The sequence below is a fragment of the Falco rusticolus genome, chromosome 2 (assembly GCF_015220075.1).
Source record: "Falco rusticolus isolate bFalRus1 chromosome 2, bFalRus1.pri, whole genome shotgun sequence".
NCBI classification, from domain to species: Eukaryota; Metazoa; Chordata; class Aves; order Falconiformes; family Falconidae; genus Falco; species Falco rusticolus.
In genome coordinates this window covers 62,293,790-62,313,154 of record NC_051188.1, presented here as the reverse complement: position 1 = coordinate 62,313,154, position 19,365 = coordinate 62,293,790, and the positions used below count along the sequence as shown (strand labels likewise).

General features: G+C 37.3%; 1 protein-coding gene across 1 annotated transcript in view; it reads right to left on the bottom strand.

The window, feature by feature from the left end:
• MYO16 (myosin XVI) overlaps positions 1-19,365 on the bottom strand; it is a 412,211-nt gene that overhangs the window by 204,784 nt on the left and 188,062 nt on the right. The window contains exons 7-9 of the mRNA XM_037377384.1: positions 17,330-17,455; positions 1,684-1,759; positions 184-337 (exon numbers count right to left, since the gene is read on the bottom strand). Of these exons, the coding sequence (XP_037233281.1) occupies positions 184-337; positions 1,684-1,759; positions 17,330-17,455 (356 nt within the window). The remainder of the gene's footprint in view (positions 1-183; positions 338-1,683; positions 1,760-17,329; positions 17,456-19,365) is intronic.

Sequence of the window (19,365 nt, the reverse complement as noted above, 5' to 3'; positions counted from 1 at the left end):
AGAAGGCATGTGGTCCAACCCCTCTGCTCAAGCAGCGACACATAGAGCTGGTTGCTTAGGACCATGTCCAGGTGGGTTTTGAATATCTTCAGATACACACAGACAGGATTCACAGATTGACTAATATAGTTCAAGTGATAATCTGGCCTCAGTGCACCACTCTTTAACAACAGAAACACTTACAGTTTATTGGAAATTACGGGCAGATCATGGATGATCTCTTCATATGGCTCTTCTTGAGACAAAGCAGAAACAGCTAAAGGGTCTTTCATTTTTTCCTCCCAAACAATTTCAGCCTTCAGAAGCATTTCCTCAATAAACTCAGAAGCTGCAACATCTAAGAAATTGGAACACCAAGATATCAGACAAAGAAAACAGTGCAGAACAGCTCCTTTAAGTCCAAATCTCTAAATCAGGTTAAGATTAAGCATCTGGATAGATACAATGAAAAGAATTGCTCATATGTTGATCATAAAACAATACTTGAAATTACTGGGAAAACAAAAGCAAAGTAAATTCAGTATGGAATTAAGCTGTCATTTACAAAACTTCAAGACCATTCTCACTGTGTAGCAAATTGAAGTATTATTCACAGGACTCCAGGAAAAACAATGCAACCATTTTCAACTCTGTATTTCAATGAAAACATGTCCTTAAACAATTTTCAAACCTTTTATATTTCCACAAACTAGACTGATATATCTTGCACATACAGAAGTGCTGAAATCAGTTGTGTTTGCAGACCAGAAATACAGTTAACTGTCTTAAATATATACTAAATGTGGTTAGCTAGCTGTATTTTTAGATGATCTATTTGGCCTTTTATACAAATACAAACTGGCATGTATCTAACCACAAACAACTTTTCTGAGGTTAAGTGTCATGAAGTTCCAAGTGAATGTATTTGTAGGTGGTACATTACTTGAAGCATAACGTGTATTGCTTTATTTTGCGATAGAAGTTTCTCCTCATAACCTGATGGAAAGGTTCTATTTTCTGCATTACTGGGTTCCTTCTTCATTTTATCCTAACCATAGAAGGCTGAACCGCCATATGTTTCTTTTCAACACTATCTAGCATTACTGACATTAGCTCTGCCTTGATCACTGTGTTAGACCAGTTGAAGTCCCTTCCAATCTAATATGGTCTATGATTCTATTATCTTCAGAGCCAGTGCTTCAGCTCCCTGTTGCTATCTAGTCTAAGAAGGTGCCTTCTTGTGTGGGAAACAACAGGTATTACACTTCAAAACGTGATGGTGAATTTGTTTTCAGTCAACAGCTATGAAGATTCCAGTTCACGAGGCTACGTACTATCATCAGTTGAGACACAGAAAGGAACTTAGTAAGAAATCACCAAGGAAGTGTAAATGCACCTACCACCAAGGCACTGAAGAACTTACAAGGAAGAAACATAGCGAAAAATAAAGAGGGAATGCAATAAGTGGATGGACATGCTATCATTAGATACAACATCCTGCATGATCATGACTAGCAGTTCTCAGCAATACATGAAAAAACATATATACACACAGGCATATGTGTATATAACTCTACATACTGTATAAACTACATGTATACACACATATGTGTCCCTTTGTGTGTATAACTAAGAAAGCAAGAAGGAAAGAAAACAGTGTCACAGTAACTAGTATGTACATAATATACATGGATTTTCACCTACCTGAAGGCTTTTCATTATTGCAGTTAAGAAGATTGGGATTTGCCCAGTGCATCAAAAGTAGCTTCACAAGGCTAGTCTAAAATGGGCAAAAACAGAAGTGTTTGAAATGGCAGAAGCAGGACAGGGGCAGAATGCCTATCATTCAGTTTATTAATTCCTTCCTGCACTAGCTGAAATCATATTGATAAAACCATAGCCAACATCTCCAAAATGCCACCATTTGCAACTACTACACACATTCATATAAATCACAAGAGGCAGAATAAAACACACTTCTTTCATAATTGCTATGATTTCAATGTACCCCCAGCATAACTCCACCCTCCAAGGTCTCCCTCCATCCTTAAACGTGTAAACAAATCCACATCAGTAAGGAAAAAAACTAACCCTCCATCACCACCTGTCATGACTTAGATCACAAATGTTTCTTTATGCCTAAATAATTCAACAACTGTGTACCATCACTGCCAAAGGGGTCTGACTCACAGCCACCATAGAAGTAAATCTGTTCTCTGTAAATAGTAGAAACTGGCACATTTATCTAATATTTATCAAATCCATTTAACGTGTTAGTAATGGTCACAATTATAGTACAGTCGAGTAGGGTAGAGTATCATATAATGAAGGAGTCTAAAACATATATTTTAAATTCCTGCAAGAATGCTGCAAGCAACTGTTTTAGTGAGCTCTTCTATCGCTGAACTGAAGTCTTTAGAGATATTTCTCCATCAAAGGCTGTAGTAATGTCTATCCTGATAAATTAGTTGGTCAGAAAGGACTAAGAAACTGCACAAGGAGCAAGAAATACATTTAGAATGTGAATATAGAGCTCAACTAAATGAGCTAACTGTTTGCACTTTTGGATATCTGCTAAAGCAAATAGAATATAATATAAATTTAACCAACAGGGGAGGCCAGGATGAGCACAGGGGAAAATAAGCTGTGCAGAAAGGATTCATCAGAGCAGAAGGGAGTTACAGACAAATGAGACCTGAACTGGAAGGCAGCTAAGGGGAAGGATAGTAATTTTGCATAAAAACATCACTAAATAAATAAATGAATAAACAAAGGCTGAACAGGAAAGAAATCTTTGCAATAAAAATAATAAAATTCAGTACGGTTTCAGTACACAGCGGGCAATTTACTACAAAAGACGATGAAAAAGAGGAATCATTTAAATGCAAAAAAACCCCACCCATGTTTCTAATCACAGAAAAGCAGGAAAATATTGCTGCAAATTTCTATGAAAATTGAAAGATCTTTCTCTCCTCAGCTTTCTAATGCTGGCTTTCCATTCTGGCAGTAACAGCAGAAAATTCGGCAAACTGTGGAAGCAGGGAGGAAGCTGTAACAGGTTTATTTCCAAATCCAATTAGCCCTGCTTTCAACCGAGACCTCTCAACACACATATATCTGTGTTTTTTCATTATGAAAAAATGGAACGTGCTTAGTCACTGAGCTTACTAAGTCAGCAGCAGTTGCATAATCTTGTTAACAGCCATTCTGAAAAGTGGTAGTGTTTGTATAGAAGGAGGAGGGTTTAAAATGCACTTTCAGTTTAGTAATAATACACAGCTTTTTGGGGTTCCCAAAGTTTTGGATTTATGCCGCAAGAAATCCCATGCTCCTATATCAATGCTTCCTGCCGCCAATCAAATATCTCCAACTGGGAATCCTTGACACACATCACCAAGACTAAGGTATTCAGGTCACTGGCAATTTCAATTACCTGCTCTTGGATACACAAAATTGTCTGTGTTAGTTTTAACCTCATTCACTTAGGCTTTAGAAGGAGTATTTTAAAGTTCATTGCTGTATCTTCAGAACTGTGCCTAACAGTGGAAATATTTTTACAATAGTAAAATAGATTCTACTTCAGAAAGTAGAATAATTTCAGCAAATTACCAGAGTCTAAAGGTATTTAAATTTCAGTTACAAATAAAGTAGATATGACTATGTTAAGAGAAACTGCAATGCCTAATGAAATATTGTAGACCCTAAAAATAAAATGACTATATATATTCTTATTTCCCAGTGATGTCTTTGCCAATTAATATAAATGGGAAAGAAAAAACAATGTGATGACTCACTGTGCACAAAACTACTAGTAATGGCAATTACTTAAAACATCTGCTTGCAAAATATGACTTGCCTTGTTTCTCCTCTTATGCCCTTGATTATCTATTCAGTGCCTTTTGACAGGACACCAGGAAACCCTTTAGACCTTACTTTTCTGCTTTGAGAACTTATCTTTGAGTACCTTCCTTCATGAAACACACAGTTACCTTTTTTTGGTACAAATAAAGAATAGTGCTCTCTCTATTCTTGGTGTTTTGTCCAAATTATAGTTTGTCTACGTCTCTCTGACATCTCTTACTGGATATCTTGCCCTTTGACAGTTGACAACGCTGCTGCAAAAAAATATTTTCCTATCTTACCCCTTTAATCTGAAAGTCCTACATATGGATTCCCCCCGGGGCTGCTGCTTTTCCCACCAAGCCAGAAACTGCTTGCCTTCATTTTCAAAGGTTTTCATAGACACTCCATGCTTTACCTGTTCCCACTCATTCAGCATTCAGATTCCAGTTCCCACCTCACATCAGTCTGTGACTTTGGCCATCACTAATATGTTTTCAGATAGCTATTTCTGTGTTTTTTCTAAGATACTATAGTAGTAAGGAAGTCTTCAAATTAACTGCAAAGTTCCACTGTAAACCTTCATTCAAGCCTGTTCTGATCTAATGCTTGCCAAGCAGAGAAACAGGTAATGCACTGCCATTCCACCATTCAGGTGTATTGAAAAATGGTTCAGTCTCTGGGCCCAGAGGGTGGTGACCAGTAGCAAGAAGTCTAGGTGGAGGCCAGTAACTAGTGGTGTACCCCAGGGATCAGTGCTGGGTCCTAGTCTGTTAAACATCTTCACTAATGATCTGGATGACCTGGTGGATTGTACCCTCAGCAATTTTGCAGATGACACCAAGTGGGAGGAGTGGCTGATATGCCAAAGGCTCATGCCATCCAGAGTGTCTTTGACAGGCTGGAGAAATGGGCTGACAGGAACCTCATGAAGTTCCACAAGGGGAAGTGCGAAATCCTGCACCTGAGGAGGAACAACCCCAGGCACCAGCACATGCTGGGGATTGCCTGGCTGGAAAGGAGCTTTGCAGGAAAGGACCTGCAGGTTCAAGTAGATACCAAGTTGAATGTGAGCAAAAAATGTGCTTTGGCTACAGAGAAAGTAAATGGTATCCCGAGCTGCATATAGGAGGAGTGTTGCCAGTAGGTGGAGGGAGGTGATCCTTCTCCTCTACTTAACGCTGGTGAGTCTGCATCTGGAGTGCTGTGTCCACTTCTGGACACCTCAACACTAAAGAGACATGGAGAGAGTCTAGAAAAAGGCCATTAAGATGATTAGGAGACCGGGGTACCTCACATATGAGGAAAGGCTGCGAGAGCTGGAGTTGTCCAACCTGGAGAAGACAAGGCTCAGGGGAATCTCATCCATGTGGGTATATACCTGAAGGGAGGATGCAAAGAAAACAGAGCCAGGCTCTTTTCAGTGGTGCCCAGTGACAGGACCAGAGACAATGGGCACAAACCGAAATGCAGGAGATTCCCTCTGAACATCAGGAAACACTGTTTCACTGTGATGGTGACCTAGCACTGGCACAGGTTGTCCAGAGAGGTGTGAAGTCTCCATCCCTGGAGACATTCAAAAGCTGACTAGACATGGTTCTGGCCAACTTGCTGTAGGTGTCCCTACTTGACCAGACTAGATGACCTCCATGGATCCCTTCCAATCTCAAACATTCTGTGAGTCTGCATAATGTGGTAAAGGTCATCTATGACTTTTGCAGAAAATACCAATATTTTTTTTTTCCATTAGAATCAATCTGTTAGCAAACTTATAACAGTTTGAATATTTATGGACAAGGGAAATTCTTAATTAAAATATATAAAGAAAGATTATACTAATTATAGCTTTACATAGGCAAAATTAAATAAAAAGGAGGTTTGTACATGTAGAAACTGAGCTTGAGAAACAAAACAGAATGCACGATCAGATATGCAGGCAGGCCACAACAGTTACATCAAAAGAGCTATGTGCTTTTTTTCCAAAACAGCAAGTGGGAAAAAAATGCAGCCTGCCTACTGTGAACCTAAGCTTTAGTCCTCAAAGGAAATACTACAAGGAAATAAAGTGCAACTCATACTAATGGGAGAAACACTTATGATCTAAGTAGCTAGAAAAACATGCACAGATGAACAGGGAAAACACTGACTGGACAGGGAAGCGTTGGACTTGAACAGTTCTTTAAACCTAGTGAAACATGAAGTGCAACACTGAAAATAAAAAACTCTAAGAGGCCAAAAGGCAGCATAAATAAATTTACTGCAATAGGCACATTATAAAACCAAATACAATTTCCCCATGCCAAAAAAGGAGCTAAGTTTTACCACACATTAAATGTTAGCTAAGAAAGCCCATTGCTCAGTTTCATAAACCACAGGCTTAGGAGCACCAGTGTTGGCCAGCTGACAGGCTGTGAGGCCTGCTGCCACAGATAAGTGACTGTAGTGACCGGGTAGGAAATGCGGGGCATGAAGGGGTGAAAGACATTACTCAAGAATCTCCCTACGCACTTGAGGCTGCAAAGGAAGCTCCAAACTGCTCTCAAGCCATGTTAGTTTTACCGTTAGTAAATTAGCTGCAGAGCAGAATCAATTCTCCTGAAAGGCGTCTTTCTCTCCTGTCTGGTCGGGTATTTTCCTCTGCGGCTATGCACAGGATGCTAGATCTGTGCAGCCCCTGCAAAGGATAAGCTGCTGGCTCTGGCTGAGCTTTGAACTCTTATTATCCAAGCCCCAGTGTCACTACCTCAGATTGTGTATTCCCTTTTCTTTACCATTGGAGAGATACCTGCTTAAGTTGTAAATTCAGAAAGCTGGAGGTTTTATGTAAATGTCCTGCTGTGCTATTTTGCACAGCAATGAATATGCATCATCCAATTCCCATGTACCCCCAACAGTAAATTCCTTCAGTCTTTCACTTTTCTTCCCTGTCAAAACCAACGTTTCTCTCCACTCCTCCACTCCTCTCTTTGTGTTTCAACATTGGACATTTCCTACCATCCTGAATTACCTGTTTCACCATCAACTGTTTGTTCATCCCCCTCCCCATCATTTTTTATTCCTCAGGCCCTTTTTCTCTGTTCCCTGTATATGAAACTCACAGCTTTTCACATGTATCTCCCCATCTTGTTTTCTTCTGCTCTTTTATTGATGTTTTACCCTTTTCTTGGGACAATGTTACTTTTCCTTCTTGACATCCAGTCTCTTTGACTAAGGCCTTCCTACTCTCTTTCTGCAATTTCCTTCCACCTGCTTTCACTTCTCAGGTTCCCACTCCATTTTCTCTGGATACCGTCCCCAGCATGCTCTCATCCACAGTGAGACAAAGCCATATAATAGCAGACTAGTGGATCAACAACCTTAGATCAAAATCAGTATTATTTCAGACCATCAATCTCACACTAGTGTGTGAAACACAGTGAAATTCCCAAGTATTAACACCTAAGGTGTTGATTCACTAAACACTATGAAACCTCTAGGCAGAACACATGAAATACCACTAGTTACACTATTATAATCTGCAGTCTTTACCACTGAGTAAGATGGGCTACAGCTGCACTTAAAAGAACCAGTTTTCAAATGCTTACAAGGCCAAACTTCACTGGGTTGGAACAGTGCATGTTTACTTCACTGTATGATTTTTGTTAGGCAGTTTGCTAGGACCGATGCCCATGAGAGCTTGTTATTTTTTTTACTTTTTTTTAAATTAGGCAGAAAGATACATGAACCAAAAATGAAGCTCTTCTGGGAGCAGGGTGCTACAAAATATATTGCTCAACCCTTGCGAACTCCAACATTTGTACGATTTGAAGACTTTGTATTAAGCAGAAGATTAATTCTGTGGGCTGAGAATATTGCTTCTGTTACCTGTTTGGAAAATTGTCAAAACTTAGCCAAGTTTCAAACCTTTGAAAAAATCAGCCACCAGATGCTTACAAGACAGTTTTTTTATTATAATGGATAAATCAAAGAGCCCACTTTTGCTAGCATGGTCCACTGTAGGCCTAAATGTTAGTCTAATCAGTATCAGTGTCTCTGTTTAAACACCCACTTGGATGTTTAAAAGATTTGCAATAAAAAATGTAAATCAGGGAAGTAGTTTCACTTTTTATTATTACTATTATTATTATCATTACTAAGGTTCTTTGATAGAATTGCTGTAATGCCATGCTAGCCATATATTCAGCAGATGGAATAAAATAAGATCAGATAAGTCACAGAATAAAAAAACCCGATCAGATAAATCACGGAATAATTAAACTGCTTAAAATAACACTGAAGACTATTTAACTAATGGAATGGGGTGATAATAGGTACTTTACTAAGCATCAAGGGAATTAAGAAGTGAAGGTTACGAACCTTAAGCTACTAGGGAGTGAAACAAACAAAACAAACCCCAAGAGAGAAGCTCCCAACATTAGGGAGCAAGGTAATTATTAAACTATTAGATTTACTGTGAAGTGAGTTTTGAAGATTATATATTTGTTCTTGATTAAATAATAGCACGCCTTAGAAGACTGAGTCTCCCTTAAAGCCAAAGTCTCATATGTAAACCTCTAAATAAGAGCAGTATCATTCAGAGGCTAAATAGCATTTTCTCTGTGATTACAAATCTGAACCACAGTACTGATGTAGACACAGGAAATTATGCCTGAAACTCATTAAAGATCTCCCTTCTTAATGCAATATAGATGAGGAAGATATTTTTCTATTTAAGTGCAGAAAAATGGGGACCATAACCACCTGTGGTTAGCAAAGTGGAACAGATTAGAAAAAGTAGGTTGTGGGAATGAGACTAGCAGCAGGGTAGGAGAGTGGAGGTGAAAAAATAGAACAGAGCATGGATAAAACGCTGGACTTTGGAACTAACAGCATGAAATAAATTGAATGAAAGGGAAAAAGGGAAACATGCAAGGAGCCAGGATGTAGGTAGAGACAGACTAAGCAGAAAAAGAAAATGAAAGAAGAAAGTGACATGGTGAGGAAAAAACACTGAGATTGAACAAGAGAGATTGGGACTGTGAGCAAGTAGGAAAAAAGGGTAAGTACAACAGAAGGGCAGGAAGGTTGGCGTGAAGCCAAAGCAAAGAAAAGAGAAAGCTTGGATGAGAACCAGGGAGAGGAGGAGGGGCAGAAACTGGCTGTGCAAGGAAATTAGGATTGGAATAAGACGCATAAGGAAAGGACATGAAGCCAGTCAAATGAATGGGACAATAAGGCAACAGAATAGACAAGAATGGAACAGACCGGAGTCAATGGAACAAATAAGGTTATGTGTGGGAGGAATGAACTGTAAAGACTGTGTCTGTTCATACACAGAGCCTGGAATGGAACCCAGGTTCCCCAAGTCACCACTACTTTTCTGCAGTCAGCATGTTTAACCTACATGGCCTAAGAGTATGCCCTTTAAATCTCTGGAATATATTGTTCAAATAAAGGACAACGGAATACTATTTTCAGCTATCTAAGCAAGTGACAAAGGTTACTTAGAAGTTTTTTGTACAGCTGAAGTAAAGACTTTAACAATCTTGACTTCAAGACTGATAAGCTACTTTTCTATTTTTTAATCCACCAGGAAGCTAAACCAAGAAAAAATAAAATAAATTGGGGAGAAATATCATGTGATCTTGTGATGAAAGATGCTTATAAGTTATGTTCCTACTAGTTGCATATTAATACTACACAGAGGATCATTTTGAGGCACTTCTCAAAGTCTGTGCCTGAACAGTCTTATTAGACTTCTTTTTCATATATAAGAGAAAGTCACTATAGCTGCTATTTCAAGGAAAATGAAATTCATATTGCTTGCTAAGATCCCACAATAATCAGATAAGTATATAGTATAGTCTGTGCACATCTCAGCTTTAAAAACATACATGCAAACACTGCAAATTTTATCACAATTTTGTAAATTGAGGTTGCCCCGGTCTGTATATGAAGTTCAAACTTGTAAATCTATTTTCTTATTATTCGGTATTGTGTGAGTCTAGCTTTTATTGCCTTACTCTTCTGCACCCACAATTAGCATTTGCATCATTTTTAGAAACCTTCTGAATATATTGAAAGAAGAATATCACAGGCAGAAATCCCAGAGTGGTCTCTCTGTTTGAAGAAAATGAGTGTCATTTGGTCTGAAGGGAAATGCTGCTCTTCTACCTGAGTACAATTACACATGCCAAAGATGAACAAAAAGACTAAAGAAAACAGGGTGAGATATGTCTGGAGAAAACATTCTCTAGAGGATTTTCTGACCACAAATGAAAGATTCCAACTGCTTGACAGGGAAAATATATGTTCCCTGAGTATTTTAAATTAATTATTTTTTAATTTTTTTAATTTTTTAATTTTTTTTTAATTTAATTTTTTTTTACTTAATAAATTTTAAAATACTGAACAAGCACCCCCTTTTTTAGGCTCCGCTCATTTGAAAACATTTGTGGAATGTGTTTGCAGAAGTCCAGAAACTGTATTCAAAGGAACTGCTTCAGCAATGATTAAACTTGAATGAGATTAAATATCATTTCCTACAATGAGTTGAGATATCCCACCTGCATTGAAGCATATTGTAATGATGGATGTGAGGTTGGTTTTTTTTATTATTTTGAGGTCTACATGCACTTACAAGAAAAGAAAATGAATCTACAGTTCATAGCTGAGTCAAATGACTAATGTGTTTTTTGTAATGATGAGCAAATTAGGTCACATAGTAATAAGGTGTGTTCTCTCAGACTTCAGCGAGTAGCACAGAGTCCCTTCTATGGTCTGAAAGAAATGCTGTGTTTGGATGAACTACCTAGATAAAGGTGCATGATTCAGTCCGAGCAAACAAGCCAACCAAATATCTGTTGAGAATATACTTACAGAATAGCAATTTCACACATAAATTTTGAAAGTAACACAGGATGTATATAACATGCTAGGAAACATGAGGTAGGCATCTCACCTCTCTAAACAATTTTTATTTATTTGGCATATTTCAAATTTATTGATGGGAAGAAAACCTTGCTAGAGTAGGAGTTACTCTTGGAGAGGTACAGTCAGCAGTTCCACAATTCTTTTATCCTTTTTTCTGACATCATGAAACTGCTAAACCTCGAAGCCAGAGGCTAAATCTGTCTCACTAAGTAAGAGAGTGCAATGGAGCAACCTTAAGTGTCTCTTATAATCCACACTGCTTAACTGTTTGCTCTGTACCTGACTCTGCTTTGGACCACTTCAACCAGCTCTCTATAAAAAAGACTAATATTCTATAGTGGAAACTATCTCTAAACAATATGAATGTGAGCCAGACTGTTGACTGGTTTAATCCCTAGCCTTCTTTTATTTAGCAATTTAGCAGTTTAGACATAGGCAGCATCCCCTAAGGACGAAATTTTGTGAGAGGTAGTGTTTAAGCTACTGGGGAGTCAGCTCTGACCTGCATGCCTCTGATAGCTGGTTTGAAAGGTGACATTTCTGTGATAAACAACAAAGAAACAGCTTGTGCCTGGGAATTGTGCCAAAGTACCCAAGGCAAATGTCAGAGCTGCAGCCTATTCCCACCATGGGGAGGGGGAGCGTGTGCTCTCCTGATCACAGCAGTCTGGAAGATGTCCAGCAGGGACAACACTACCAGTGCCAGATTACTAGCTGTTCACAAAGTGATTGCTGTGCTAAATGCAAATTAGGGGGCCAGCCTGAGAAATACAAGTCACCTTTCCATAGCTGGTATCAGTGCCAGCATGGGGGGTGTGGAACCCAAGTGACAATGTGTGCCCCACTCTGGCGTGCCCCAATCTGTTGTGCACAGGCAGCAGACACACACACACACATATAGATACAGATATATATACACACACAACAGTACTCCCCATGCTGAATGTGAATGAGACAAGGGAGTTCAAACTGCCATCAATAACAGCACTAAGAATGTATATGTCTAAAAAGGGGCTGTTAAATTTACACAGGCAACCCTGGCATATTCTAATTTCTTGAGGCTAGTTTTGTTGCCTGCACAGTTTATTTTGAAGACGTTTTTGTGTGTCACTGATGGAGTTTTGCATGTGTGTCAAACAGGTGATTGTATTCCATCATTTTATTAAGGTAAAACTATTAAGGTAAGCAACTCTGACCTTAATTTTTTGGTAAAATGTTAGAATCTCAACATGCATTAAAAATAAAAACTTGCTTTTAGCCCTAATAGTTACAGGGAGAAAAATGACAACAGTCTTAGAAACTCAGAATAGCCTTTCTTAAAAATATGCCCATTTTTAAATGCTATTACCATTATTTTCTAATGTGTGCAGCTGGTAGTATTTCAGTTAGTAGCCTGTTGCACTCACTAGTAACCTAATCTGTTCCTGCAAAGCACATCCTCATCTTACAAACAGAGAGACTGAGGTCCAGGCAGTAGCCTCAGTTTCCTTATTCTATACTTGGTAGCCATATCCTGTACGTATCCTTCAAACTCGCTAGTAATATCCTGTACTCCTATACAAGAAGGATGTTCTACTCCGGATCTACAGACTGGCACTAATAGGACAATTCATTTATCATTCACCCATGCTTTTTTTCAGTATTTGCACTAATACTGTTGCAGCAAATTTTAGATGGTAAATTTATTTGTGAGACTGCTTTTCTTTACAAATATATGTGAAGATAGGTACAGATTTATATTTTTTAACATCAGCTAATACACGGTGACACTTACAACTCTTACTCAATCCCTGTTTGGAAATAACGCAACAACCTACTCATAGGTTTGCTTTTGATAAGATCATTATTCGAAGTATTTAGCTCCACTCCCTCTGTAGGATTCACTCTGTGCAGCTTTACGCACATCCAGTGGGCAATTGACCCATCCTTTGGCCCATTTGCCCCATGCTTCTGTCTGGATTCCTCCTGTAAATATTTAAAATGTTCAGGTTACACCTCTAACATATATTAATTGCCTGTGACCTCTATAATCTTGGAGGGTCAGATGTCCAAGTAATAATTCATCCCACCTATTTTAAATGCACCTCCTAGATTTGTCTGAATTGCACTCTAGATGTGATCCTTCACATTACACAAGACAAAGCTTTGACTTCGTATTTAAGTTGTAGCTGGCTAAATTTGGTTGAGAAGAACCCATCCTAAATAAAACTGGTTTTGCCATTACCCAGGTGTCTCTGCAAGCCAGGTTTTCATTATAAGGTGTGGGTGTTTTGTCTTTCACATGCTTAGCTCACTCAGGATAATGTGTCTTTGCTCTACTAATTTCTCATATAATTTAATGTGGAAGATGGAGCAATGAGGTTTCTGCAATCCACTTATATTGTGTATTAATTTACAAATTGAGATTTGTAATAAGAAGCTTGCAGTACCTTTATTCTTTTCAAGTTTCCTCCTGTACAGATGAAAATTAAATTTTCTCATTATAAATTTAAAACTTAGATTCTTCTCTTTTTTTTTTTCAGATAAAGTAAATTAGTAACATATCTATTATTGTTATGGTCTTATAAATAGCCAAATTTTCTCACTTTTTGTATTTTGTGTATTTGCAAACATAAAATTGTATGTTTAGAGCTCAGGTCCTTCAACTGAGTCTGGATGTCACTTTAAAACTATGTAACAATTTCTTCATTAGAATATCCCTACTCAATTTTTTTCATAAGTTAGTATGCAAAATGTATGTATGTAAGGTCCAAAATATTTGAAAAACCGTTTAATTTGTGTAACTAATCCAATTGCATTTTATTAAAGTAATCAGCTTCTCCAAACAAAAAATGTATCTGAATTACTATGAATTTTGTAGGCATTTTATAAACAAGGAAAACTACCAGTCCTTATGGAATATAATATTAATTATCTATTGGATGGGGTTTGGCTGCAGGTATTGCAGCAGCAGTGCTAGTAAACTACTAAACAACAATGGTTTAGAACAGGGTTTTTGAAACTTCTGTGACTTGTCATTAAAGAACCATTGTTTATTAGAAAAGCTACAAGACAAGAAAAGGCTATTTTTCTGTTCAGACACATTCCTGGAAGGAAAGAAATCCTCTTAAAGAACTGAAAAGAACATCAAACTAAAATGAAATAGATTTTTTTTAGTCTTTTAGTAGAACGTACAGATTTATCACTGTAGTGCGTTTTTCAAGAGAGAATTTTTAAAAAAACCTGCCACAATTATGTGTTACAAGAGGGTGAAACCATAAGGGATACAGTCCAGAATTTATATTAAAGACTTTCTCAGGGAACATTATTTTTGGCTAGAAAATAACTATTCCCTCATAAATATATTTTCATTTAAAACAGACTATCCAAATCATATCTTGACTAAGGTTATTTCCATTTGTCATGCTACTTTTTCCCAAAGTAGTAGTAATGCTTACATTTATCTATAATTAATTACTCAAAATGAAATTATAAATATGATATGCACATGAATTCATACTAAAGCTAAAAGGTGTTTCAAAACTATCATCATAAGAAAGGAAAATTTTAAAACACCTGATGATTTAGCTTCCAGATGAAATACTTTCCCTGACATCCAATAAATCCCTCTTATGAAGGAATTCAAATTATTTACTTGTTTCTTACAAAGAGAATCTACATAAAAGCCATATTTATCTCCATATTCATCTTTAATGATAATGAAGTATCTCCAAATTGTATTATTCATTAACAGTACAAAGGGAAGATATTCGCTCTATATTTTCTTATTTTTAGTGAGGAAGAGCACAATGTTAATTCCTCTGTCTTCCACCACATGTATGTACCCATAGTGCTTGTACATTGACTAGCACAACTATTCTTGCTGAAAACACCTAGAATAGTTAGAATCACTGACATCGTCATCTGGACTATAAAGGGAGACAAAGGTCCACAAAAGAGTCAGCAAAAAGGATCATCTCATAAAATAGCAATCTGAGCTCTCAGAACACTTCAAAAGGAAAGACATTTTTTCTGTTAGCCACTTTCAATTACAAACTTTACATGCACAGGACTGTTTCAAAAACAAAAATACCTAACTTCATGACAAAGAAAGCAGTTCAAGTCATCCAGGGTTAGTTTTGCAATCATGTATGTGTTACACATACGTAACAAAAGAGAAGTTCTTCCCCTGCCCTTTCAAGTCAGTTCTTCCAAGTCATTTTCAATGAAACCAGTGGCTTCACACTGGAAAAGATTTACAGCCATTGTATAACTACAATAATACAGTACAAAGCCTGAACTCATAAGCCATCCTGACATGCAAGAAATAGTAGCTCCAGCTCAAGATTACATCGCTGCAATAACCTGACTTCTGAATAAGAGTTTTCTTGCCCTACTGGAGTCTGAACACAGGTAGAGTGTATGTGTGCCAGCCTGCAGTATCACATGAGGATCCAGAGGGATCAGTGAGGGCAGTAGAACTGCAGGACAGCACAGGACAAGATGGGATGAGAAAAATAGAACTACAGCACATGCAAAATGTCACTGATGCCTCACTTGCTAACAAAACTTCAGTTTAGTATATTTTTGCTGAAAAAAATTTCTCTGTAAATTTAACCTTCCAGAAATTATTGAGGGTATACTTCAGGCCATACATACATAAACCAATAACTTACTCTATTATGAAAATATACTGAGCTTTCATACACTGTAAAAGAGCAGATACAGGGTATCTCAGTAGGAGAAATCTATATCCCAGCAGAACTAACTAGCTTCAAAGACTTTTATTTTTACTATTGTTTTGACTCCATTTTTACTATCTTATTGCTATAAAGCGTATTATTCATTTTCTGAAGTCTGAAAAGAGGTTGAAAGCTAATTATTCAATGAAAATAAGAACACATGTGATAAGGAAATACATATAAGCCATTTTGGGACATGAATCAATATATAATGTTAAGCATTGAATTGTATCCTTAAATGGTTTTACAAATCTAAAAATATGTATGTATCAGTTTTCTAAAGAAGACAGTTTAACAGGTGAATTATAATATATATGCATGAGTATTTCAGTTACATCTGTCTACCAATATATATGTCTTTTTTGCTTTTCATTAGACATTTTGGCTTGCTTAGAATCTACTCCTTGAATCTTAACACATGGAGCACCTGCAGTGAAAGACTCAAAAGATAAAAATAAAACCCCACAAAAAAAGCCATCTTGACTTCATATTCAGATCATTAAGGGTGTAGTAACATCAGTTACATCCAGCCTCTTGTACCTCAGCACCTTCATCTTGTAACTCACAGGTTTACTCACATAAGTACCAAAAAGTAACTGAGATACCAGAAACAGACATGAACAAAAATCCCAATTCTCCTTTAATCGTTGGCTACAGTTTCATCTAAATGAAAGGGACTGTCTCCACTGAGATCAGAATTATCTGTCTATGAAGTTCAAACTCCAGAAGTCTGTGAGGATTTTAATTTATATTTTTTAGAAAAAGAAAAAAAACCCACACCGACAAACAAACAAAAAACCCCACAAAAAAAATAAAACCCAAAAAAACAGACTTCTGTTTAGAATCAACAACTTTTCGCCATTCTGAGCTATGTTTAAAAGCATGGTTGATGGCGATAGAAATAGGCACTTCAAGATGGGAAAATACCAAAGAAACAGGGGAATGGCTTGACAGCTACAATTCATAGCATTTTTTTACTAACTCAGTACACCCACAATCACAGCATCAGGAAGGATAGCCCTGCCATCAGTAGGAATCTGAACAGAAGAAAGCAATTTGTATTTAGAGTTCAAAGCAACATTGGGAAGCTCAGTCTTGTGTCCATGGCAGAGCAGGTCCAACCCCTCCTGATGGAGGACAAAGATAGGAAGGGAGGAGTTTTCCAGGAGGTGCAGCAGAGACCTGACAGGAGAAAGGCCAGGACCACAGAAGGCTGAGCTAGGATGTATCAGAGAGGTTTTTGGAAGGTACCTGTGGGTAAGTGGTGATTTGTGAGCCATGAGGTGAGTCAGTGGGAGCAGTGGGGAGCTCTCCTAAAGTGGTCAGACTGTAAAAAAGGCTCACTGAGCATGTCTGGGGAAAGTGAGGATGAAGGAAAAGTGAAAAGGTAGGTTATTAAGAGGCACAAGTCATGTTTAGGCACGGCCTCCAAATTGCAAACCCAGGGCACCCTTCCGCTTAGTGACTAGAAAACTTTGACTACAATTTCTGTGATAAGTGAATCCTGGACATTCATCCACAGAAATATAGACAGCAAAAAAGTTAGCTATAAATAAGAGTTTGGCATCAGAATATAAGAAAATAACTGAAAAAAGTGCTTTTTTTGTCTCCCTTTCAAATGTCAGTGCATATTTGATTTTTGCTGGAGACAAACTACTGTTGATGGTAGATTGATTTTCATTAGCTGTAATGGATTGATAGCTTTACAATGTTTATTCTCAAATGATCTCTGTCATTTGAGATGCCACCTATAGTACAGGAAAGTGTAAGCTTTCCATACTAAAACTAGAATAGTCTTCCTGACTTGCAAAATTTGCTATTGCTACAGAAGACTACCACAGAGAAGAGAGAAGTAGGTAAAAAAAATCATGCTTTACCTGTCCGTACTTTGCAGCTAAATGCAGGGGTGTCCAGTACTGATTATCCACTACATTGAGATCAGCCCCATGATCCACTATCAGAGATGCAACATTCTTGTATCCATTAGCGCAGGCCACGTGCAGCTGCAATATGAAAGTTTCTTAATATTTTAAAGAACTCAGAAAAACCCATGATGGGCTATTGTGTATCTTGGCTGCCCCACAGACCTAACTGGCTAAATCACCATAACAACACATACAAAATATACGTGCAAGAACAACAGACTAGAAAACCACTGCAGAATCTTTTTAATCATTTATTAAAAGAATCTGCCAAAACAAAAAAAGAATGTTAACTTATTGAGAACTAAAACAATCTATTCTCACTAGATACTTTTCATACTATTTCAAGCAAACATCCTTTCAAACACGTGCACAAACTTCATGAGCCCAGGTAGATTCATACATTTCAACAGAGTTTGGCCTAGACATAACTTTCTTTTGTGGCAGTTCAAATATCCCAGATGTAAGCTGACTTTATTTTACTCTAAAATAAATTCATTAATACGTAATCAAACCATGCCCATTGAGTTTGCAGCTCCAAATCAGTCACAAAAAATACTTTCTCAGTTTTGAACCAGAGATTTTATTTCTTTTACTTGTATTACTTCCCTAGATACTTGATTATTTTAAGTGCATTTGTTTTAATGGTTTTGGTTGATTTTTCGTATCGGTAAACTTCAGAGTCAAAGTGGAACAGAGAGTGGGTGGAAAATGAAATAACGGAATGACAGAAATTCAGGTCAGCAGAAAACTCAGGATGTCAAGTAGTACAACTTGCTGCTAAAGCAGGGACAACTTCAAATGTAGCTGTGTTTGCTCATGGCTTGTCATTCTGGGTAGCAAATACAATATGAGTGATAAAGTACTGAAAACTGTAGTGGGAAGAAGAGGAAAGAAAAAACTTGAAAATACCTTTGTTAATGGCTGATTTGAGAAAACAGACATTAACTTTTTCAACATATTACTATATATATTACTATAAGGCTCTATTTGTGTTTGGCGTTTATATCAGCTATCAATTCCACTACAAATGGTATTTATAGAATGAAACAAAAACAAGATAGATTTTATTTTTTATTTAATTAATACAAATAGCAAGTATGTAAAATAAATACAAAAGCAATATAATACCAAGCGGGACTTGTGAGGAGAGAAGGAGAGAAAGTGATCACAGAGAAAGATATAGTAGGGCAATACAAATTATTTACTCTGGTAATAATCAAATAAAGGAGGAAAATGCAATAAGAAATCCTACATCAGGAAAAAATTGTCATTTACAGGTTTTGGTGGAAATTGTTTATTATGCTTGGTGAGTAACTCTGTTGAGGCACATACTTCACATTATGAGATTGAGCCAGGTTACAGTTTAGCGGTCTTTATTTTCTCATGGTTCTCAGCTATGGTTTCAACCATTCCCTCCACTTTTGGGACTAAGCAGGACAAAATTTGCATTTGGAAATTGGCACAAGATGATTGCTTATCCCTGGTCAGGAGGAGTCAATTGTCAATAGTCAGTAAGAACAGGGCTGAGGAAGATTGCAGAAATGGAGAACTGAGATTATTGGTGGCAACCTGTATCCCCAAACCACATAGCCTAACTACAACATGATTTTTTTCCCCTGGAAGTAATGTTAGCCAAAGAGACCAGAACACCCCTGCCCTGGGGGCAGAACACCAATTCTATATGCTAGAAATGCTCTCATTTCAAATGTACAAAACCTTCAAAATTTCCCCATAATTTGTCATAGCTTCAGGTTTTCTTCTGTTTTAACAGCAGAAAATACTTTTTCTATTCAGGTATCAATTTGACATCTATTTCAGATGTATTTTAGAGTAGTTCAAAAGCTCACAGGACAAAGGAAATATTTTATGACAGAAATGTTTCAAAGCAAAAATTATTACCAGAGAATTTAGCAGAAAAATTAATTTTACCATATATCATCCTGTGTCTGTGTTGCATGTGCACATATGTAGGTGTTAGGAATCTACGA